The 24,645-nt window shown below is 33.8% G+C and overlaps 2 protein-coding genes across 3 annotated transcripts in view; one reads left to right on the forward strand and one right to left on the reverse strand.

Annotated features, from left to right (window-relative positions):
• PCLAF (PCNA clamp associated factor) lies at positions 1–8,209 on the reverse strand. 2 transcript variants are annotated; one of them, XM_016141077.2, is made up of 4 exons: positions 8,046–8,198; positions 7,672–7,752; positions 5,535–5,697; positions 1–1,208 (listed from the first exon to the last, which is right to left on the reverse strand). In XM_016141077.2, exons 1-4 carry the CDS (start codon positions 8,089–8,091, stop codon positions 1,163–1,165), a joined length of 336 nt encoding a protein of 111 aa, XP_015996563.1. In that variant the 5' UTR covers positions 8,092–8,198; the 3' UTR covers positions 1–1,162. The 2 variants fall into 2 exon arrangements, with proteins under 2 accessions (XP_015996563.1, XP_015996564.1); XM_016141078.2 differs by lacking the exon at positions 5,535–5,697 and having other exon boundaries at positions 8,046–8,209.
• A 2,845-nt stretch (positions 8,210–11,054) lies between these two features.
• The window catches only part of TRIP4 (thyroid hormone receptor interactor 4), a 45,093-nt gene continuing 31,502 nt past the window's right edge, over positions 11,055–24,645 (forward strand). Inside the window, exons 1-5 of the mRNA XM_016141075.2 lie at positions 11,055–11,208; positions 14,831–15,000; positions 15,610–15,740; positions 21,246–21,458; positions 22,943–23,021. Of these exons, the coding sequence (XP_015996561.1) occupies positions 11,108–11,208; positions 14,831–15,000; positions 15,610–15,740; positions 21,246–21,458; positions 22,943–23,021 (694 nt within the window). The 5' untranslated portion in view covers positions 11,055–11,107. The remainder of the gene's footprint in view (positions 11,209–14,830; positions 15,001–15,609; positions 15,741–21,245; positions 21,459–22,942; positions 23,022–24,645) is intronic.

Genomic DNA, 24,645 nt, shown 5'->3' on the forward strand with positions numbered 1-24,645 from the left:
TACTTGCAATTCAGTAACATTCCATTTAATAGCCATCTCTAAAAGACAAAAAATATATAATCTATAGTCATCAAGATGCAGTTTGGAAGGTGATATAATCAAGTCAATGCACTGATTTGTATTGGACGTAATAACATAGAAGTATCTAGTAGAATATAATCTTAGGAAGCACACAAATGGATATAGTCTATTGTGAAAAGAAGTATTCATTTATTAAAAACAAACTTCAGAAAAACCTGCCTGTTAAAACATGACTAGTTTTGACAACGGATGTCAGTGAGCAAAAAATGTGATGAGGAAGCAAGAATTACTGTTACTAAGTATTACTACACCCACCTCTTCAGTTATACTCCTGCTCTGGTTATCTGAAAAATATAATGGTAGTTCTAAGGACTTTAGACATAGCTCTGGGAATAGCATGATTTGCCTTTCATGTTTTATTGATTTCCAACTTTAAAAGTATAGGCCCAGAGGTAATATTTTATGATACCAAATCAAATGCATAGTCTAGGAAATTTCCTCTTTTAACAGAGTCTATGGATTCTTCCTGCTTGACTCTTTGCAAGTATTTTATCTTTTTTTGTTGTTGTTAGAAGCTTTATCAACCTTTTAAATCCCCAGGAGCAAATTGCCTTACATTTTTCTAAGACAGCCATCCAAATTTTTTCAATATTGCATTTTTACCTTTCTTCTTAAAAAGGATGTAGGTTCAGTTTAATTAATACTGATTTTTTTAAATATGCAGAAGTCTAACTCTGCTTTTTAAAGCAAAAATACAAGAACAAAAATATGGCATCATTCCAAAACTCTAGTGCCAATAAAAATGGCAGCAGTACAAAGATCCAAGAAAACCTCAAATACAGCAGATTTGTAATTAGAACATCACACAATGATTTGTTTTTGGCAAGAACAAGAAGTTTAATAACAGGTAAAAGAAACAAAATACCACATTATATTGAATACTAAGGTAAGTAACCATGATTAATCTTACAAACTCTCTAATATCATAACTAATTGCTTTTGAATAACTATATGTAACCCTCATTTTTTAAATTAAATGCCTATTCAACAAAGTTAATTGGAACAAATACATTTATGCAAATTTACATTCTAGAATACCAGAATAAACAAGGGACATTAGTCAAAGATGAATAAAAAAGGTCTATTCTTTTTCATCATCTGTGTGATCAGGTGGCAAAGGACATACTCTGTGGAAAGACCAGAGAATAATAGTCAATACAAACTGTTTATAAAAACAAAACAGAAAGTTACAACAAACATAGGAACATTAATTAACAGTGCAGTGGGTCTGGTCAAGCGACTAGAAATGAAAGAAAATTAAACTCCATTAATTGACAAACACTTATAAAATTCAAGTATTAGAACAATAAATTTTTTAATTTATTTTGCCTGTTAATTTTCTGAATTAGTGTTTCTCCATTAGAATATGTTGTCATTTTTATTAAAAAGGGACTCTATTTCTATAGCATCGTCTTCCAACACATTAAGTGGGCGATGAAAGAGGAACATGATCTTTTGGCAAGAACTTCGTGATAAATAAAAGCAAAAAAATTAATAATCCACTTGAGCAGAGAAACCAACAAGTTGTCATATTTGACTGTATACCCTTTCTAACCATATGAATGTATTACCTAATTAAAAAAAATAAATTGTTTAAGCTGGCATATGGTTATAACTTTTGAAAAATAATTTATATTATCCCAAAGTCATTTGTACTCATTATACTTTTTATAGAGAAAAAGTCAATTAAAAACTTAATCATAAATCAGAATTTTTTTTTTAGAACTGCTAAAAATTTGTGAGATCTATTCTAACAGAATCAGTTTTCAAATTAGATCCAGTAAGCCTGAATGGTCATACAGCTAGGCAGTAAAAGCAGGAAGCTAAAACAAAGGTATTATTACTACTTGGTATGAGATTAACATAGACTCACAAATTAGATTACTGAGAGGTCTTCATTGTATTTTCCTGGAAATTAAATCAAGTTAACAAATGAACACTATCATGAACCAAACTTCCTTTTTTGCAAGGACCTGATTTACTTTAGGTATCATGGTTCTGTCCCAGGTTTTAAGTAGGTAGTCTTTCTGATTTGGACTCTCCTCCATGCAACTAATGGAGTTTACCTTGCCTTTGTGAGAAAAATAAAGCCATAGGAGTAGCCAGATTTCATTAAGAATTAAGAAGTCAATAGCAGAAGTCTTTCTGATAAACTGATAGCTTACTACTTACTATCAAATAGTTAAGCTATTGATTTGCAATCAATAAAGGGGTAATTACTAACTCTCCTAAACAAAGAACAATCTAAGAAAGGGGCTAAAGTAATAATATAAACTTTGTGTAACACTATGGTTCAAGTTCTTTATGAGAATATATGTGTCATCTTTCTCCATATAATGGAAAGCCTGAAATACAGGTTTTATTGTTACCATGATCAATGGTGTATGGCCATATTTGGCTATATTGCCAAATACTTTGTTTCCTTAATGGAAGTCACAAATAATTTAAAAAGATTGGAATATATTCTAGTGCTGAATCTTGACTATTAGCTTGTTCATATTAAAGGAAAAGTGGTGCCAGACAATGAGAAGGAAGTGGAAGAGACTTACAGGATCGTGAAAGCAAATCTATTAAAAGACTATCCAAAAATGTATCACTTCGGTTGATTTTTTTGACACCAGACATAATAGTGATATAGCAACAGAGTCTAAAATTTAGTTACTGCTTCAGTTTGATGTTCCTTTTAAATATCTCATAAGACAGTAAGCCCTCAATAACCATTTACTAAAGACCTTATGAACAGTATAGAATTCTTAAAATTTTATATGCATAAACATCATTTTATACATCAAACACTTTGTTTTAATTGCTTTTTCGGCTATTTATTTTATCCAGCTTGTGTTCAATGTAAATCAATTTCAAACACAATATACAATCCAAAACAGATATAGTGTTCAGATATGAAGCAAGAGGGAGTGTTCATTCACATGTATAACTCTCACATAACTTAATATTTGTTGGAGCTAGCTTTTCCTAACAGGTTTCTAAGATAGCAAATACTGGTTTAAGACTTATTAAGAGTACTGTGGCCATGCTGGATACTGTAACATCTAAGCATCAGTGTGTGAACATGTGAACCAAAGATTTCATCCAAAGAGGTTTCTGTATGTCAAAGAAGCTGTAAATGTTTTAATTTCCAGAATCAAGTTCACTTAGGTTTAGGACTAGATTCTAACTATCTAAAAACATTGACTGATATACAAAGTGTTCCAAATGTAGCCATCCTGATTCATAAAGCTTTTTAAAAAAATATTTACAGAAAGAGCTCAAAAGAGTTGTGAATTTAATGCAGGTAAGTTTACAGACTTCACCTCCAAAATACCTAATGTATGTTATTTTTGTCTCTTTCACACATTTGCCTCTTAATTTTAAGATTTGTCAAATATGACTTCAAAAAAGATAAATTTTTAAGTTGTAAAAATTATTTGACATATGCATAAACAAAAAGCAGTATTTTATTTTAAGACTGACTGAAGTTAATGCACTTCTAATCTTTGGAATTAATTTAAACTATCCAAATAAATGAATCTGATACTCTTGTTGGGTGGGAATATGTGACAGGAAATACCTGTCACTTACTCTTAATTGTAGTTGTAAAAGGTATTCATGGTTAGATTTGTAATGAATCCAATCCATCATGGCAATGGCAATAATTACTACAAAAAAATCAAATACAATGTCAAATACAGAGCCCCAGAAGAAAAGGTTTCCCAGACGATAGTGAAAACTTAATGTAAAACTTTATGTAGACTACAGCAGCATTAAATGAAGTGTGCTGAAATACAGAGGATTTACAGTAATACCTGGTGGTTCCTTCCGATGTACATAGAAATGAAATCAATATATTACTTAATCATTTTGCTGCCTTCTAGATTTAATGAACCAAACTGAAAACAGAATCTCCATTCCACAGCTCATCCTGTTTCTCTAGATCAAGGTGAAACTATTCTTATTCTAAGGCAAAGTTTTAAGTGTCCATACTTCTTAAGTTACTTTTAATCTTCATTCTTGTACATGAAAGTCCAGATTTAATATTGGCATTCATTACCTACTCAAATCTTCAGATGTTCTTTAAAGCAGTCCAATATGAGACTCTCAACACTTTCTGTGTTAGTAGATTAATAATTAGTAGATTTGATGAAGACTTTCTCCTTGCCACACTGGACTTCAAGATGCCATGGATGTTACCTGGCCCAAGTCTCTTAAAAGTAGAGATGTAGAAGGGCAAATAAGATTACATGGAGACTGGCTGTTAATGGCAGGACACTACTGCTTGAGGCTTGTGGTGGTGATGGCGTCATCGGAATAACTTTTGAATAAATTTGCGTCGGTAGAAGCAGGGCCAGAAGCAGCAGCCCCAAACTGAGCCTGACCACCATCCCCTTGCTCATGTTGATGACTGCACCTTGGATCCAGCCTGCGGTTTGGTGTGCTGGAGGATCATGGACTCCTGAATTGTACAGCAAGGTAGCGGGCAGTATCTTATATCAGGTGACCTCATAATAGCAGTGATGTGGCACCATTCACCCACCCATGCTCACCATTGCCCATCCTCAGTCAAATAATTTGTTTTCAATACAAAATATTTCAAAGTTGTTTAGACAGCCTGGACCCTATCACTTATAAATCTATACTTTAAAAAGCAGGTTTCCATTGTCTTTTTTTTCTGAGTGGCATTGTTTTTTTTCCCTCATTCTTAAAAGTATGTTTGTTGTTGAAAATTGATAGCAAAGAGAGTATATAAGAGGTTTTTACCCAGAGATGATCTCTATTGATATTTGATATATTTACATACATGTCTTTCACACAATAAAGATTGTACTTTTGCATCCACAATTTTTGCTTAATACTCATCATAAGCATTGTCCTCACATTAAAAGCTTAAAAAGTATGAGTTATCTTCTTAAAAAGTTTGCACACTGAATTCTCTGTGTAGTTTTATTCCCACCTTGTTTTAAAGTATTCTTATGTATTTATAGGGAAGTTATAGAGAAAATACACCATGGTGTTAGTTTTGGTTGTTTCTAAGTGATAGAGTTTTTCTATATTTTCAAACTTTTCTACATTGGTTATATATTTCTTATGGAGGCTGAACTAGTAGTTTTTTTGAGGGTTGGGGTTAATGGAATCCAAGCTAGATAAACTAACATGGAAATTGCTTTTTGAAAAAAAGACTATAGAAAATAGTAAAATTTAAAGAATAAAGACAGGAAGTTTATGGTTAATAAAGTAGCACTTAATGGGAACTGATCTTCGTTAAGTGACTGGAATGAGTAAAAATACTTTTCATTGATGTCTGAAAACTTTAATAAGAGAATAACAAAAGTTTTAAAAACCCTCTGGTTTGTATTTTCTTATTTGCTCAAGGAGAAACTTTAAAATTACTCAATATCCTCTTGTCTTTTATTTTCAAGAATATGTTTTTCTTTATATTGCAGAATATAAAAACTTACTTTCTTTTTGCTTTTCCTAAGCCACTGCTTCCTGCCTCTTCAGGAATCCGATTTTCTTTTTCAGAATCTTTAGGAGACAGCCTGAAGAATTCTCCAATTCCTTTTTGCCACTTGGGAGTTGGGCGTACGCAAACTGGATTCCCTCCTGCATACTTATTTTCAGCTATAAAATATAAACAAATGGAACTAAATAACTAAGAATACAATAGCTATTCCTTAAAGGGAAACTTAATTTTAACAACAAATCTAAAGGGTATTAAATAGTATTATATCCATCTTAAAATAATTAGAAAATGTGACAAAATAGAGCTGTATTCAGTCCTTTAAACTAGCATTAATGGAATTTTTACAATTGAAAAATATTTTTCATATTTTGTCTAAAAGAAGAGCTATTCAGTCTTTTGTACTGTCATACTAAAGTTTGGCACAGTTTTTCCTAATATAAGGTAGCACTATGTAGTATAAACTACTAAATTTTCACTTAGTAAGGTCATTTAGTTAGAGCATATAAAGTTAAGCAAGTAGTGTTCAGCAAAGTGAAAGTTTCCACATAAATAGGTTCCATTTTTCAAAGAACTTGGTTCCTTTTCAGTTCATAAGGTAAATCCAATTCCTGATTATTTTAAAACAGTGATATAAAAGAAAAATTGAGGGAATATTCCTGCCCTTTTTTTTTTATAAAATAATGATTAGAATATCAATAGGAACAAATTATTAAGTTGCACATATATCTCTTGCTTTAGACACATCACAAACTCCAGCTGTTGTAAAGAAAGCTTACAAAAGTATTTCCCTATATACTGTCTGAAGTTATATAGCTTGTACTTTTTTAAAAGTACACGTGGCCTTTAAGAAATAGTTATTCTTTGGTTCATAATTTTCCTGAAGGAATCTTATGAGGATGCTTTCGTTACTAGGAAGTATACAGCAGCAACAGATATTCAGAAAGTGTATTCAGCACAGAATTCAAAACTAGCTCTGCAGACTTAGTTGTGTGACCTTTACCGAGAGGTATGCAACCAGAACTAAAATTTCCTCATCTTTAAAATGGGGACATTACCAATTTCATACAGTTGAATATTGATTGAAAATAGAAATATGTAAAATGCCTTAATAGGTTCATTTCTCCAACACAAGTTCATTAAGGGCCTATTCAGTTGCATTTCAACAGTGGGCCAGACAATGAGGTGTGCTCTAATTTAAGTAATAAAGGGTACACATCAACTTTCAAAATTTTTGACCTATTTATTATTTTTTATCTAAAAAGATTGAAATAGTAAATATTTCCTAACGAAATTTTTTGAATAAGAGGACGTTTAACTTCCCCCATGACGTCCTTAACAATGCTCCCTTGTACCTTCTTAACTAGACCTTGTGAATTTGATCTTCCTTACTGCTTAGTTTCCTACTAAAAGGAATGACACACCAGATGGCTCAGTATTTTCTCAACCTCTCCTTGCCCAGGAGCAGTGTGAAGCTATATCCCTGGGCAGGTTTTCACTACTAGGTAGGTCCCAAAGGCAGTATCAGGAGCTGAAAACATACAGACAAACCACACTCAAAAAAAAAGGAAAGAAAGAAAGAAAAGAAAGAAAAGAAATAAAAGGAAGAAAGAAAGGAAGAAAGGAAGAAAGGAAGAAAGGAAGGAAGGAAAGAAGGAAGGAAGGAAGGAAGGAAGGAAGGAAGGAAGGAAGGAAGGAAGGAAGGAAAGGAAGGAAAAACATGCAGAAATAAAAGCAAAAACATTTACACCAAGAAGACAACATGATTAGTACTGTCAACTATCTTCCTAATTCTTAATCTAGTAAAGGGACGCTTACAAAGCCTCTTACAAGAAAAAGCCATTTGTCAGTGTTAAAAGTAAAAATGCTAGACTAGAAAAAAATAGATTCGAAGATAAACTGTGTCCGACCCCTCACCCCAAGGCTTGAGATTCTTTTCAATGCGATCCCTACCTCTACCCTAGCTCTCCAAGAGTTCAAGGCCCCCTCATTATAACTGAGGGCAAGGAAGAAATTCGGGCGTGAGGATGTCAGGAAAATAAATTCCACAATGGGACAGGGGGCTTGCAGGTCGGGAGAAGTGTGGTGCCAGGCCTGATCCCCTTTTGAGAAGGTTCCTCCAGGACGCTTTTTACCTTTCCTTGACGAAGGCGATGTGGAATTAGTTGCAGAGGTGGAGGAACCAAGCACCTTCCTGGGGGCTCGAGAAGCCACCACTGCGGAGAGACGCAAAAGAGAGAGTTCAGAAGGAGGCAGTAAGTTTCGACACCAAGTCTCATGGCCACGTTCTCACCAGTCCCAACCCAACAGCTTAGACAGGTGAGCCGCACGATCCAGACCAGAGGATAACTCTCCCCTGTCCCCGCTGCTTCTTTCCTGGTTAAGGGGCCGAGCCACTGCTTCCGGCCTGGCTGGACCAGTTTGGCGCACAGAGCCGAGGGGGAACTCAGCCTCTCTCGCCTTCGGCCAGGCTACCCGGAATACCCCCTGCTGTGCTCGACTGCCTCACCTTTTCTGTAGGTGCCTGGGACATTGTCTGCTTTAGTCCGCACCATGTTCGAATGCGAGGAGATGAAAGCAAGCAACTGACTTTCCAGCCAAGGGTGTTTCACGGGACAAGAACCCGAAAACGAAATCTCCCGCCACAGTTTATATTGGTCTCTTTTCCGCGCGCTACGTGGACTCTCCCGGGTCGCCGCTCCCATTGGTTCCGCGAGGTCCCCCCGCAACCAATCGCCAGTGTACAGTAATGACAGCGGTGAGGCTTGGCGCAGTGCTGACGCGTCCATCAACTCGCAGAAGCTTGTGATTCGTACCCGTCCCAGGTGGGCGGTGCCGGGGCGCTTTTCTGGGGTGCCTGTGAGTGCTAAGATTTTGAACTAGGGAAATGGGTCTGCTTAGAAAATAAAACTGAGTAAGGACAGAGAATTCTACCATTTTTTCAAAAATTACCACAGGGTTAAATCCATAATGATTGACTCTAGAAGTGAAACCTGAAATGAAGCGGACTTTTTCATGCAAATCAAAATAAAGAAAGCTTTCCTTTAATAAATACTTCAGGAACTCTTTCTACAGCGTCCCTAACTAAAATACGTGCATAGATTGGGAGAAAAGAAAGTAGATATAATTTATTTACAGGGCTTTTCTACATTTTTAGGATAGTGTAAAACTGAAGAAAACACTGAGTGAATTTTATATACATACATAATCAAATTTTAAAAACGTCTTCCTGAGACCCATACAGTCTCAGAATGGTTGAAAATATGCCAAATGTGCTAAGGGTAAAGCCCTGGCACGTAGTGAGCATAACTCTAAAATAGGCGCTCATAACGATTTTCAATCCCTATGCCCATCTTCAATTACAGTATCTCCCGGGAGTGATTTTCGCTCTCTGAATACCATGCATACAACATCAGCTTGCCTTGGGATTTTGTTAAAAGCTCATTTGAAAGGCAACCCTGAAGGTAAGCACGGCATTGATTCTCTCCAATAAATTATTTTTGAACTTTTGGAACTTTTTAGTACTTTAACAGAATAAATAACTATTTTGTGTTTTAGAGTTAAAGGAATCTAGACAGGTGAAATTAACATTATATTAGCAAGCAATGTATCGGAAATTGTAGCTTTCTCTAAATCCTGGAGTCTAAGATTACAGCCAAATTCCTTTCAGAAAAATCAAGCTCCAGGGTATATTCCTTTGTCCTTTGTTATCATGTCCTCTCAATACACAATGGTTCTTTAATGCATATTATTTCATTTTCAGTTAAAGTGGCTTCTACAAAGGCCTGAATTACTTAATTTGAACTCATATCCCAGATCCCTGCAGAAATTAGAACTGCATAATCTGCTGATCTTTTCTCCTTGTCCGCAAGCCAAGTAAATTGCTAGAAAGAACAGCAAATATGCCTTTGCACACGAGGGCAGTCTTCATATTACTACAGGTGTTTGTCTTTCTAATATTAATCATGATAGGGAAAGATGCATGTTAGAGTAGAAAATTAAGGAAAAAGCAGTGTTACCTAGTAAAAATTCTTAATTTAAATGTCTGCTTTGAGGAGGTGCTTCTCCTTTACAGTTAAATAAAACACAGAGAGTTATATTGTGTGAATCTGAAAATTTCAAAGGCCTAGAGCATCAAGAAAAGTTATATGTATCAGTAAAATTTCTGCCTAAGTTTATACAAAAGAACATCTTTAAGTCATGTTAAATAAGTGTGCTTGCTTTGCTCAGGCAGAAATGCATTTTAATAAATGATGATTACAAATGGCATTACATTACATTACATTCATTAAAAACTAGAGATTACAATCTTAACATGCCTTATGAAAACATTTTTATTTTTGAGGACCTAGTAATCTCATTATAATATGTATGATGTACTAAGTCTTATTATACCAAAAAACCTTAAGTCACAGTCTCTGTCTTCAAGAAGTTAACATTTTAGTTGTGGGGACTGAACAGATATAGAAACAGGTAAATGTTATAAATTGGTAGTAAATGTAGAAGGTTTTTATGAAGAAACAAAACTTATATCTACTATTAATGAACAAAGCATTTTTTAAGCTGGAAAATCATATTTTCCAAATTAATAATAATGTAACTAGTCTAAACTCAATGTAAATCAATATGCATATAATTTTGATTATTTATGTCAATGAAAACATTAGCATAAAAAGCCGAAACATCTAATTCATGTAATTACTTAATGTAAACAGCCTAATGGGAATGAAGAACCTATAAATGTAACACAACACCAGCCAATTAAATTTATTGATAAAATGTATCAGATGACATGCTCTTCAGAAAAGTGTGGCTAAATTTTCTCCAGTCCGCTGTCCAGTCCTGTCCCAGGAATAGCAAAAGACCTTTAAATCTGGTCATCTTGGGTCGAAATACCTTTAACTTCTTAAAAATCAATATAGAGAATTCACATAGAAGGTCTTCGAAGTCAAATCTCTGCACCTGTTTTACTAAAGTTTCCCCAAAGTTTCCCCCACTTGAGCTTGCTGAGTTGTCTCGGCCCTCCTGGAAAAGACTTGGCACAGAAAAATTAAATAGAAGGTTTTAGCAGCGTGAATCTAGTATTAGACTACGAGGAAAGGAGGGCGAGATATAAATAAAACAACTATCGTCAGAGTAAATTCTTACAGCGCTTTACTCTAGCTTCCAAGCACTATTTTAAACATTTTACATAAAACAGACATTTTAAAAACTGGCCTCTCATGTTACGAGTTATTGTTCTGTTTTTTTCCTAAACTATAGTTCTTACTGTCTTCTAAGCATAATCTCCAATTTTCAACTCCTACAACTGAGGATGCGGAAAAATCAGGCGCCGGCTCTGATAACAAGTGTAAACAAATCAGAAAGCTGGAAGTAGGAGGAGCTGGTACAGGTGGAAGGGATCTGTGCTGGGGCGGGGCGGGGGGGAGGGTGCGACGGAGAGCGGCGGTGCGACCGAGAGGGGGCGGTGCAGGAGGTCGGAACCAGCGTGAGCGAGGTAGGTGTTGCGAAGGGAACTAGTCCCGTGCAGGACTAGAGGCTTTTCGGCCCAGCTGGTTCCGGCTGGGGAAAATGGCGATGGCTGGGGCGGCGTACCCGGAGCAGCTGGTGGGCTGGTGCACCCAGCAATTGAGGAAAACTTTCGGCCTGGATGTCAGCGAGGAGATCCTGCAGTGAGAACGGTTCGGGTCCGAGGGAGGAAGGAGCTCTGGGATGTGCACTAGCTGAGCGAAACGGAAAGCGAGGAGGAATAAAAAGTTGATGAGAACTAAGAAATGTGATAAAAGATCTTCTTTAGGTCTCTAGTAGCCGATTTTGACCTTCGGCTTTATAGTTGTTTCTGGAATAGAGCGTCAGGCTGCACAGTTGGCCGGTGGGGCCTTTTTCCCTAGGAAAACGCCAAATCCCTGATATTTAGAACGTGTAAGAAAGACTCTCGGGATCCAGTTTCCGTGTAGATTTGTGTCAAATAGTACCTGGAATTTAACTGGGGACAACGTAGTACAGTGCAAATAGTGCCTGACTCAGGAGTCCTAGGTTCTATTTTCTGTTGTCTTTTACCAGTTTTGGAATCTTGGGAAACTTAATTTCCCTCTCTATACTGTAAGTTTTCTTATCTATAAACTGAATGATTAGTAGAGGTTATCTTTAATACTTTATGATTCTTATGAAGTGGAGGTAGTGACATGATTTAAATCTGCTTTCAGTTATTTCTTTAACAAATATTGCTTTACTACTTGCCAGGTGCTGGGCAACAAAGTCAGTTGCAATTGGGTTCTGTTTGGTTGATAAGTCCTGACTGAGGTGGGGAAGTGCAGGATGTTGTGGGAACACAGAGTAAGGGACTCTCGTTAGGGTTTGAGAAACTAGAAGGTTTACTGCAAGGGATGACTTTCGTCTTAGAGCTAAAGGATGGGTAGATGGAAGTGAAGTTTTCAGGAAGAGGGAGAAACTTCCATAAAAATTAGTCTTGGTCAATGAAACTGATGTGTTTCCTGATTTGATTCCTTGTTCGTTGATGCTGAAATCTGAATTGCAATTCTAGGGCTTTTTGTAGGAAGTAAGGTGAGTTTGGGAGAAAATAGACTTCTTGGCAAGGAGATTGTTAATAGAACCTGTATTAAATGATTTTTTTGAACACTGGAATAGATTATCAAAAATACTCCAGCTAAATAGTATGATTTGGCTTTACCCTTGTTGGGAGGCAGTTTTTAAAGCAGTGGAATGCTGTCAAATGAAAAAGGAAACTTTGCAATCTACCAAACAAAAAAGTCATTCAATTTTAAAAAACTGAGGGTATTTTTGATAAATCAACAATGGAGTATGGATGGGTGCAGTCGTCTCAGTCTCAGAATCGGTGTTTTGTCTGCTTACACAATATCAGGAAAATTCTAATTCTTATAGATTGTGATTTAACAGCTAATTTTGCAGCCTTAGATTTTCCTTAGCTAAACTTATCCACACCCTTGAAAGAGGAGTGATCAGAAATTTCTGTTTTAAAGTTGGAGCTGAACACTTGTTTCTATTTTTTTAAGTTCATAAATATGTTAGATACGAATTGCTCAAAACTTAAAAGAAGGACCAAAGCTACCTATAATAAAATGCTATTTGAACCACTTATTAAGATTTTACTAGTTATTTATTACACAACAGGCTATGATGCCATGATGAAAGCATTTGCTGTGTAAATTTTCTGTGCCTTGCCTGGTATTTGAGAATTACTCAGGTGTGTTATAGTAGTTTGGTAACTTAAACAATTTAACATGAGTGGACTGAATTTTTAAAAAGACAGTACAGAGCTCTTACCTTCCTAATCAATGACATGTTTAATATACATTAAGGTCTGTACACAGAATTAGCAAAGTAAATTTTGTTCCACAGTCTGCAATAGTTCATATTTTGTTTGGCTCTACTTAGTAAGATTTGGTATGTAACAAATTTGGGTGTATGTTGTTCTTTATTATATATTTTTAAATATTTAAATGACATTTAGATGTTTCTGGAGCTCTTTAAATATTTCCCTAGTGGTTTGAATACTCCAGAGTTAAATGATCCCTGAGGTTCCTTGAGCTCTGGGAGTCCTTGTTAGCAATTAATATTTTGATAAGGGCTGGTAAGTTTGGGGATCGAGTAGATTAAATATAAAAGTCCTGAGAAACGGTTGCCTTTAAAAAAAAATCTATGCCGAGTTAGAAGATGCTCTTAATGAGGTTCAAAGACACAGATTTCTCACCTATAGATAATATCTCTGCAAATCTACCACACAGGAGGAAAAGAACGCAGTACGTATGCTACCAACAAAAGGACAATTGCATGGTGTTTTAAATTTAAGGGATATAACATTACTAATTTTTCTTATATCCCATAGTAGTGTGTTCGAATTACAATTTCTTCAGACCTTATGATGCTTTCATGGTCCAGTATCTTAATTTATAAGTAATTTTTTCATTTCTTTTTTTTCTCTAATCATGTGACATACTCACTGTAGAAAAATTAAAAAATCAGAAAAGGATAAAGGAGGAGACTAAAATTACCATAATACCACAACCCAGAGATAACCATCATTTCTCTTTTAGTGTTTTTTCCTATGCATATTGTAATACATTTTCAAAACGTATTCATTGTAGGGGAAAAAAGAAGATAAAAATAAACCAAAATTCTCTTTAATCATACCACTCAGTGACCATCATTTTGGTATATAACTTTATAGCCTTTTATTTTTTTAACACATAAGTATATGGATATACACATTCCTTTTATAGCAATTGGGATCATATGCTATATAGTGAGTTCTATTTCACTTACCATTATATGAGAGCATTTTCTCATGTCGATAATTATTCAAAAATTTTACTTTCAGTGGTGACGTTTTACAGTTTGTAAGGTCCAAAAGCTTGAGTTCATTTGCCTCTTTTCCATCATTGATGTTTTAAATAGCTTCTAGTTTTTCACTAATTCCAATAATGATGCAGTTAACTTTTTTTTTGCATAAATTTTCCAGTGTCTTATTTCATGTAGAGTCCTATAAATAGAATTATTGAATTATTTTTATGGCACTTCAAATATACTGGCCAATTGATTTCTAGGAAAGTTGTACTTTTAGGAATGCTTCATAGTATTTCCTTAAATACAGGCATACCACAGAGATATTGTGGGTTCAGTTGCAGACCACTGTAATAAAGCAAGCATCACAGTAATGCAAGTCATAATCTTTTTGCTGGTGGAAAGTCTTGCTTTCAGTTTGTAAAAAAAAAAAAAAACAAACCACCTGTGAGGTGCAAATAAAGTGAAGCACAACAAAATGAGGTCTACCTATGGATCTGCTTATTCTAATGTGGTGTTAAACTCAATTTATAATTTTTAAGAATGTGAAATCATTTTTAGCGAAAGTGAAGAGAAATTTTAGGTTTTGCAATGCCGAGATTAAGTAATTTGAATTCTTCCTAGGAAAATATAGTAACTGCAGGTGTATAATTAACAGCAAGTATTCTGCCAACTATACTTTAATAAAAATAAAAAAACGAAAGTATTCTTTTGTTAAGTGCAGCCCCAGAAGCCTATATTCAAAATATTAATTTGATTCTGTAAAAAGATTATATGAAGGTTAGGTTATGATCTCAGGTCAGGGTCTTTGTCCTAACCAAATTTATATGCCTAATATCTAACATAAACATGGCTCAAAGTAAACACTAATAGATTAATTAGTAGTTTTATTACCTTGATCTCTGTTATGATTATTGAAAAACATAGTGTAAGCTAGTCTTGTTTCAACAACTTATGTCTTTGCTTCTTGAGGTATGTTTTGTCAATTGAGAGTGCTGAAGAGATACGAGAATATGTTACTGACCTCCTTCAGGGAAATGAGGGCAAAAAAGGTCAATTCATAGAAGAGCTTATAAACAAATGGCAAAAGAATGATCAGGAGTCAATTTCTGATGCTCTGCAGCAGCCCTTCAGAAAAGATGGTAAGTTAATGTAATTAAGTAAAAGTTGAAATATTGGTACATGGACTAGTTTATAGGACCTGGTATTTTCTCTCACTTTATTTCCTCACAGCTAACTTAAGCAAAATCATATGTATACATATTTTTAGTTCATTTCTTCTCAATCTATAACTTAGAAAAGATCACAAAAATACCTGTTCGAAGATACAAATGTGACTTCAAAATAATTTGAAAAATTTAAACATGGATTAAAGAAGCACTTTTCCATTATGTACATACATGAATGAAGGTAAATGATGACCAATTTTAGTATAAGTAGCATTTAGGAGTAACTGGTTAGTGCAAAAGATGAAGACCAAACTAAATAATCTAAGTCATTATCATACAATCTAAAATATCAGATTTTAATTTAACTTCTTAATCCTAGATAGTATTCTTCATCGTTAACTACAATCTTGTAAATGATAGTTTACATTTAATTCTGGTTGAAGAGGAAAAGATAATTTAAAGACCTACCTGACTTCTTGCCTTGACTCTAAATATTAAGCTTTGCTTTCTCTTTATTAGCTATTAGTTCACCAGTAATTCTGTTATCTATCTCTGTACATACATATTTTTTCTTCTTTAAAGAAATTTTAGATGGGCAGAAATCAGACCAGTTGAAGAGAAATAGGCGGAAAGGAAGAAATAGACAGGAAGTTCCTACATTTGCTGAACCTGATACAACCATGGAGGTCAAAACACCTTTTGATTTGGCCAAGGTAAATGCTTATAGAATGAAGTTCATTCTGGCTATATGGAGAAGAGGAAAAGACTAATACATTTCAGAGTGAAAGGTGTACAAATTGGTCTAGAATGGCAATTTTTCAACAAATGCATGACTTTTATCAAGAGAAAGTGATAATTACTTTATGGTTGTTGTTTTTAGCAGCCTGATTAAATAAGTTATATTTGCTTAGAGGTGAGATTGAAATACTTTATATATAAATATATGTTTCCTTCATATATATTGAGATATCGGGTATATTTTCCCATTATTCGTATGTGTGTGTGTGTGTATCTGTATATGTGATGGAAAATATTTAATGAAGTGCACCAGGGCTTCAATTTCAACATGTCTTTTGTGGTTTTATCCTAAAAGAATGCACATTCTAACTGTTTGTTCAGAGTGTTCCTATTTTGGACCATCCACCACCCCCACCATAACTATCCTTATCATCATTTAGCCTTTAGAGCTTTTTTTGTATTCTCTCTTGGTAGTCAAAATAGACCTGTGAGATAAGCAGAAATATTTTGTAATCAATAGACCTGTGAGATAAGCAGAAATATTTTGTAATCAGAACAATTTGACCAGCTAAATTTCCCAGCAGAAGGGAATAATTAGTTATGCTAAGATGGAAGAGTAGTGATTAGAAATTCTGAGTGTGATGCTCATGGAAGAACAATACGAGAAAGTGTTTACAAAATGTTAAGTTTTAAAAAAAATAAAAGATTTAAGCCTTTTATCAATTGGAATAAAATGAGCAAAGACCATCACAAGCAAAAGAAAAAACACAAACCGATAAACATAAAAAGATGTTTAACCTTACCAGTAATTAAAGTGACCATTTTGTCTGCCTTATTGACTGGAACTTCCCCATTTTTAGTGCTGAAAGTCCCATATTCTGGGATTCCCCTATGTCCTGGGCAAACCAGGATCGTTGATTACTAGTAATCAAATAAATACACATGAAATCTCTGAAGTACTGTCTATCAAATTGTCAAAGATTTTAAAAATAGAATACTTAATGATGATACTGATGGCAGTGTAAATTGGTTAAGGTTTCTAGGGGACAGTTTGGCAGCATACATCAAGAATGGTAGAAATGTTCATATGTTTTTGACTTATTAATGTGACTTGAAAATCTAACTTAAGAAAGCAATCAGAAATACCAAAAAAAAAAAAAAAAAAACCGTTCTGTGCAATGTTATTTATAATATTGCAAATTTGAACTGACCTGATTAGCCATAAGAGAAAGACTAAATAAATTATGGTTCCCTCATTTGATGGAATACCATGCAGCTAATAAAGTTATTCTCCAAAATATATAATTTGGGAAAATGTTCATCACATTTAGGTGTGTAATCCATCTAAACATTCTTTTGAGTAATTTAAAAAAATATTACTCTCATCAGTAAAAATACTTGTTTTTTAAGTAGATGTATTTTGTATATGTGTGCAAATATATATTTTATAAGTGGCGATGGTTAATAAGATAATAGAATCTTATTAGGATAAAAGTAAAGTGGAAGCATAAAGAAAATATTTTTTCGTCAGTGTGATGAATAATGGATGAAATTTTTAAAGCCTTATTTCATAATTTTAAAAATAATTATGAAAGTGCGACAGTAAACTTTGAATTAATTTTTAACGTCTAGGAAAGAAAATTGTTGAAAATTATATGAGAACTATTATTTATGTTTTCTCCGTTGAGTTGATTTCCTAAGTATGCTTTTTAAGAAAATTCTAGTTCTGTTTTTAAATGGTATCGATAAATATTTTTTAACTTATATATACCGATCCTTTTAAGTATTTCTTTTAAAAAATTCTTTAATCTTTTAATTTAGTCAATTCCGTGTTGCTCCAATCTATTTGGTCAGCTCACTCATTTATAAATAAAGAAGTGTGCATTGGTTGTGATATTTCTGCTGCTACAACCTAGGTTTTAGAGTGGTAAAGCCAATCTTAGTTTGACAGAGTATTTCACTATTTATATTAATGGCCCTTAATGGATAAGATGCCTTGATGCTTGCTATTAAGTAGGTTTCATAAGGTAAAATAAAAGCTGGAATTCACTCTTAAGTTACCAGACTTGGGCAAGGAAAGATCTTCAAATTAATAATGATTTAACATTTAATTTTATATCTCCTAATATTTTCAGAGCATATTACCCCCCCCCAACAACCTGTTTCTGAATCTATATTTTGTCCTTAAGTGTTTTATACTCATTAAGCAAACTTGCAAAATAAATTTGAAAAAACGGTTTATTCTTTATACAGTAATTTCTCGTTAAAGCTGCAGTGTATACTGAAGTGGTATTACTTACTGAACCTCCTAGGGGAAATAGAAGGTTAGGTTCCAGGGAGCCTCTGGTCCCAATAGTTCCATTAACCAGTTAATACCTAACCTTATTTTATGTGTGTTTCTGTTTAAAGACACTTTATTAAATATATACTGTTGACTCATTAACTCATGGCCAGCAGGACTATAACTCATGCCTGAAGAAAGCTTATTTAAAACACCTTTTTTTATATATAAGATACAGTCTTCTTGTGCTTAGGACCACTAGACAGCACTTCAGCATTATGCATGGGAGTCATTGTAAATAGTAAAATCACCAACAAAAAGCACAAAAATGCAAAAAAGTGGCACCAAAAAGACTAAAAAGAAGATACTTGTTTACAGTATGAGCACTAAAACAAGAAGGCGGATCATTCCCTTGCTGTCCATAGCTGGAAATATGTGCATTTGGTAACTCAATTTTTTTGCCACTGTGCATGTCCATGATTAATCATGAAAGCACCTGAAGTATTAATTTGGAAGTTACAAATTTTAGCAAGTAGGCAGATTCGCGGATCTGGAACCATGAGTAATGATGATCAAATTGGATTTACGATTCCATTTTTGGGCATGTAAGTAAAGCTGTCTTCAGCTTCCACACGCAGTTCATTTGGTTATCCAGAAATTTTTATTGCAAGTCTGCTGTATGTCAAAAACTGATTTAGGTTATTAGAAATATAGCAATAAACAAGACATATTAAGTTTTTCTTGCTTTCCTAGAGTTTACATTTTAGTGGTTCAGGGGAAAAGTAGTGAAGACAACCAAAAAAAAAATTAAAGCAATTATAGATTGTGACAATTGCTATCAAAGAAATAAAAAGAACAGTGACATAGGCAATAACTGGTGGGATGGGCATTAGTTTTAGATAGGATATTCAGGTAAAGCCTCTCTGAAGGACTGAAATTATAGTTAAGACCCAAATATGAAAAGGAACCAGTATGTAAGGAGATGGGCTAGGAACCATGCAGGTAGAAGGAATAACAAATGCAAAGGGGAGATGGAGAAAAGTATTCTAGGAAGTATCAGAAGCCCTGTGTGCCTGGGGCATTTTGAGCCGGGAAAGAATGATATGTAAATGAGGTCGGAGAGCACCTGGAGGCCTTATGTAAGTACAATGGCAATCCAGTGATGATTTTTAGTGGGCTGATGTGCTGTGAATTTTCTTGCCCTGTTTTCCCTTTATGTCTTTTTCTCCTTGATAAATAGTTATTGCTATTATGTATAGGAAACTAATCAAAGCCAGACTCTCCATCCCTGAAATACCTGATTGTAATGTAATTGGATACTTTAATGAAAGTCAAATACAAATTTCTGCTTAGAGGTTTTAATCTGTTCACCACCATCCCTACTAGCCAAAGATATAATTAACTAGCTCGAAAAATTGTGACCTGCTAGATTAGATAAAATTTTTAGCACTTGTCTTAGATTTTAATTTTTACCTAAATTATCCTATTGATATTGTCTCTATCTCTCAACTTTTGGCTTTGGACATTAGAGCACTTCACATCTATACTTACCAAGGAATTATTCTCTTCCTTGATGGTATTATCCTATCCACTAGAACTCTTGAGATTTTTCTACAGTGAAATTTTAGTCTTTGGAAAATATTGAGAAACTCAATTTAAAGGGAAATGATACCACAGCATGGAAGAGTTATCTATACACTTGAAATGTCAGAAGCTGCTATAGTTTGAATGTTTGTGCCCCCCCCCACATACACATTCACATGTTGAAATGCTAATGCATATGTGATTGTATCAGGAAGAAGGGCCCTTGAGAAGTTCTTATGTCACGAGGGTGGAAGTTCCCTAGCCCCTTTTACCATGTGAGGATACAGTGACTTAGAAGTCATTTCTGTGATGTGGAAGATGGCCCTCACCCAACCATGCCGATACCTTGATCTTGGACTTTCAGCCTCTAAAACTGTGAGAAATAAATTTCTGTTGTTTATAAGCTACCTAGTCTATGGTATTTTGTTACAACATCCTGAATGGACTAAGTCAGAGGCTGATAAATATAGTTCCCTTAGTAAACTTTTTATTTTGTGACATACAGAACTTGATAGATAAAATTTTCACAAACTGACCCATACCTATATAGCCAGAAATGAAACATTATCATTACTCTAGAAGACCCCCCAGTGTGCCCCAAAATGACAACCTTCCCAAGGGAAACACTTTCTTGACTTCCAACATCATAGATTAGTTTTGCCTGCTTATGAACTTTGTATAAATGCACTCTTTTGTGTCTCGCTTCTTTCAATTAACATGGTTTTTAAGAATTATCCATATCGTTTTATATGGCTATACTTTTTCATTCTTATTGTTATTTAAGATCCTACTAAGTAATCAATATATTGTTGAACATTTAGATAGTTTCCAGTTCCAATGCTGCAGTGAACATTCTTATATATGTCTTTCGATAAGTATATTTACACATTCCTGTTGAGTATATATCCAAGAGTTGAATTTCTGGGTCACAGGATATGCATATGTTCAGCTTTAGTAGATACTAATTTATACTCCCACCAACAGTGTATGAGAGCTTTAATTGCTCTATATCCTTGCCAACACTCTGCATTTTATGTCTTTTTCAATTTAACCATTCTGGTTGGTGTATTGTATTTTGGTTTTATTTTGCATTATCTTGATTACCAATGAACTTAAGCACCTACTCATGTAACTGTTGGCCATTTGGATATCTTTTATGAAGTTCCTGTTTAGGTCTTTTGTCCATTTTTCTGTTGTGTTATCTGACTTGTATTGAGTCCATTTTTATTGATTTTTCTTAATTTATTCATAGTTTATTAAAATCTGTGGATACCAAATGCTTTTAGAGGCATTTTTGTTTCTTATGATCTTCAATTTAGCTATGCTTAAATATGTCATATAAACAGCTTTTACTTCTACATTTACCTCCCACCATCTGTAATATAGGGCTAAAAGCTACTAGCAGAAAAAGCAAGGTATATTAGCTAGTTTTTGTAGAGCAAAACCTTTCCTCAAACCCTGATTATAACAAATTTGTATTTCTCCCACTCCCTTCCTTCTTTCCTCATTCCTGGGTAGTGTGTAAGTTATTATTAAACAGAACTGAGGTTTTTCTCTCAACTCTTTTCATTGTCTTAATTATTTGATGTTACTTGTGATGTTTTTATACAATCAGGCACAAGAGAACAGTAACTCCTTAAAGAAGAAGACGAAATTTGTCAGTTTATACACAAAAGAGGGACAAGACAAGCTTGCAGTCCTGATCCCTGGTCGCCACCCTTGTGATTGCCTGGGCCAGAAGCACAAGCTGATCAATAACTGTCTGATCTGTGGGCGTATTGTCTGTGAACAAGAGGGTTCTGGCCCTTGTTTATTCTGTGGTACTCTGGTAATCATTCCTTTTCTATTTTGTTTTACTATGCTTTGGTTTAATAAATAGGGACATTTACATCCCTAGCAGTTTTTATTTTTTCATAGTAAATGAAAATTATAGTAGCAAGAATTTTTTTAGTCAGAAACCCAGGGTTATATCTTAGTACCGAGCCTCTTAGAAGAGTTTTGAGAACACATAATTGTTGAGTGATGCAAGTCTTGTATCAGATTAACATCAGTTCAAGAAAACTTTAAGGCCTAAAATGTCAAAAATTTTTTTTGTCAGTCTTTAGATATAGAGCATATCCTCAGGAAAACAACTATGACATAATTCTTGGGTTGTTAAAGCTTCTGTTTCCAGGGCATCTCCTCTTTATAGTTCTACATTGTCTGAGAGGATGACCTCAAGAGTTTAACAGTAACGACTCTCTTACAAACACCATACTGAGTTATCTAGAAAGCTTATTCTGCCATTCAAGCTGGCTAGCAGAAGCAATGACATTTGGTATTGGTGAAGGCATCCATTTTATATTGTTTTCCCTTCTCTTTGATTACTTTGGGGCCTTTCATTTTTTTAATATACTTAGAGAACAAGCTGATAGACAGTGGATAACCTGAAAAATGTAATGTCTGCCATCAAAAATGTCCATAAAATGGCAGTAAATGTCCTCTCATATGGGTCTTTCTCTAGAGAAACACCTGTAGTTGCTGACAGGAACTCTGAGGCAAGTGTTAGGAAGCACAATGTTTTCTGTTAGATCCCTTGGAGACATAACAGTTTAAGAAACAGTAATGTAAAGCATATTGGCCTTGAAGCCTTACAGTTTTATAAGCCTAGTATTAAACAGTTTTTAACCCCTTCTTTGCCTCCTTTCTTACAGTTGCAATGATTTTACAATAAATAGAACTTTTTCCTTGCTTAATATAGTCATTATTTTACAATATTTGAAGGCAGAGAAACAAAATATACTTAGTATAAAGGTTAGACTAGTTTTCACTGGTGGCACTATAATTTGCTGCTTTTTCTGCTTTCTAATAAGATCTGTTTATAATTTGTAAGACTTGAATTTCATGATTAGAACTGACAGCTTTTTAAGAAAAAGTCTTGTATATTTTTTCCATTATTCTCAATGAGGGAAAATCTTTGTCCTTTGACAATAGGTCATATTTTGTTTTTTAGCTATCAAGTCATTCAGGGACACTTACAGTGAGATCAGTTTTATTAAATTTATTTGGGTGACATTGGTTTTTTGTATGGTTCATAAAGGGAGAAACAGAAAGATACTAGGGCAAAACTCATTTGGAGACACGTAGGTAGGTAGGTAGATATACATACACACACATATATTTTTGGGGGGTGAGAATGTTTGGATAAAAAATCACCAAAAGTCTTATTTTATTGCCATATCTAATATGTAATTTAAGGTCACTTTTAGGTCTATCAAGCAAACAGTATAATTTAACTATTGGATCATGTGTCTTGCTTTTATTACTTTATAGGTATGTACTCGTGAAGAACAGGATATTTTACAGCGTGACTCAAATAAGAGCCAGAAACTGCTGAAGAAGCTAATGTCAGGTTGGCAACAATCTTTTGATTAGATTACTGTGGTGATATATGCATTTTGTTGTATCTGTGATTATTCTCCTTCTTGTATCCTTGTATGCAAGATGCAGTTTATTTACTCATTTTATATGCTTATTTATTCTATAAGTTTATTTACTAATTTTTTAAAGAAAATTATTAAAGCCATATAACATTGAGCAAAAAGTCCCTAATAATAGCAATGAATTATAACTCAAAGAATAAAGTTTAACATTCTGAATTAAGTGAATAAATGGGGAAGAAGAAATAACTCTTAGAAAAGAATTCTAATTAATAAAATAAAGGAATGAGAGTAATAGAAAATCACCATTAGAACACCATAGTAGTAGTAATTGCTACAGTTAAGATACACCAATGGATATTAAAATTGTTAGATGAAAGCTTAAGAATAAGAGATTTGCAAGATCACGAAAGACAAGGAAAGACAGGAATTGTTAGAGATTGGAAGAGACTAAGGAGACATGACAACTAACAATAATGTAGGATCCTAAATTGGATCCCAGAACAGAAAAATAACATTAATGGAAAAGATGTTGAAATTTAAATCTGTAATTAAGTTGTACTAATGTTAATTTCTTACTTTTGATAATTATACTATAGTTACATAAGATAGTAACATCAAGGGAAGCTGAATGAAAGTTACACAGAAATTCTACTCTTTGCAACTCTTTTCTAAGTCTTTTACAGTTGAAAAACATGATAAAAATAGTTAAGGACATTTTAAAAAGGAAAAACAATGTATTCATCACTTTCCACTTATGCAAATTTTTTTAATATATGAATATTTTGGTTGGTATTTATAAAGTAGCAATCAATGTGTATAGAATTTTGTTTTTCCTTTTTTTTTCAATTACTATTTTATGATTAGCTTCTATGTTGCTATATAATCTTCATATAAATTGCTTTTGTGGCTAAAAATCTAATAACTTGATTTATTGCAATTCGATTACTAATTTCCCAGTTACTGGATATTTTGACCCTTTCCAAGTTATAAATAATACCACAAGTGGTCACCTTTGTTAATATATCTTTTTATTTCTTTGAGATAAATTCCTAAGAATGGGATTACTGAGTTAAAGAATATCATTTTTGACATTCAAGATATATTTGCCATATCACTTTACCAAAATATTGTATAATATACAGCAATACTAGATATTATTGAGTTTTGACATTTCAAATTTAAAAATTTTTATAGTTGTAATTTAAAAAATTTATTAATGAAGTTGAACATATCTTTACATTTTTTCAATTAGGATTTCTTTAAGGTCATTATTATAAGAAAAGGTAGTTCTAAGTGCTTTTCTTATATTCAGAATACAAGAATCTTTTTTCTTTTTTTTTTTTTTTTTCCATTTTAAAGGCAAGTTTTGACAGGAGTTTGAACAGGCCTGGAGTTGTAGGTAAAGAGAAAAGTCAGCCCTTATTACAGCCTAGTTTTCTTAACAAATTTTAGATCTTGGTTTAGATCATAATTTATGGCTCTCTTTTCTGTGGTATATAGATTTATAGTATGCTGTCACAAAGGAGATAACACATAGGCCAAGGAATGAATGTGGGCTTTAGATTTAGACCTAAATTTAAATTTTGTTTCTAC

The sequence above is a fragment of the Rousettus aegyptiacus genome, unplaced genomic scaffold (genome assembly GCF_014176215.1).
Source record: "Rousettus aegyptiacus isolate mRouAeg1 unplaced genomic scaffold, mRouAeg1.p scaffold_m13_p_3, whole genome shotgun sequence".
NCBI lineage: Eukaryota > Metazoa > Chordata > Mammalia > Chiroptera > Pteropodidae > Rousettus > Rousettus aegyptiacus.

Excerpts from the sequence above, each read along its gene's own strand:
- PCLAF (XM_016141077.2), bottom strand. The coding sequence starts at position 8,091 with ATGGTGCGGACTAAAGCAGACAATGTCCCAGGCACCTACAGAAAAG. Across the intron at positions 5,698-7,671 it reads ATCGCCTTCGTCAAGGAAAG|CTGAAAATAAGTATGCAGGA; the intron begins GTAAAAAGCGTC and ends TATATTTTATAG. Across the intron at positions 1,209-5,534 it reads TTAGGAAAAGCAAAAAGAAA|AGTATGTCCTTTGCCACCTG; the intron begins GTAAGTTTTTAT and ends GTCTTTCCACAG.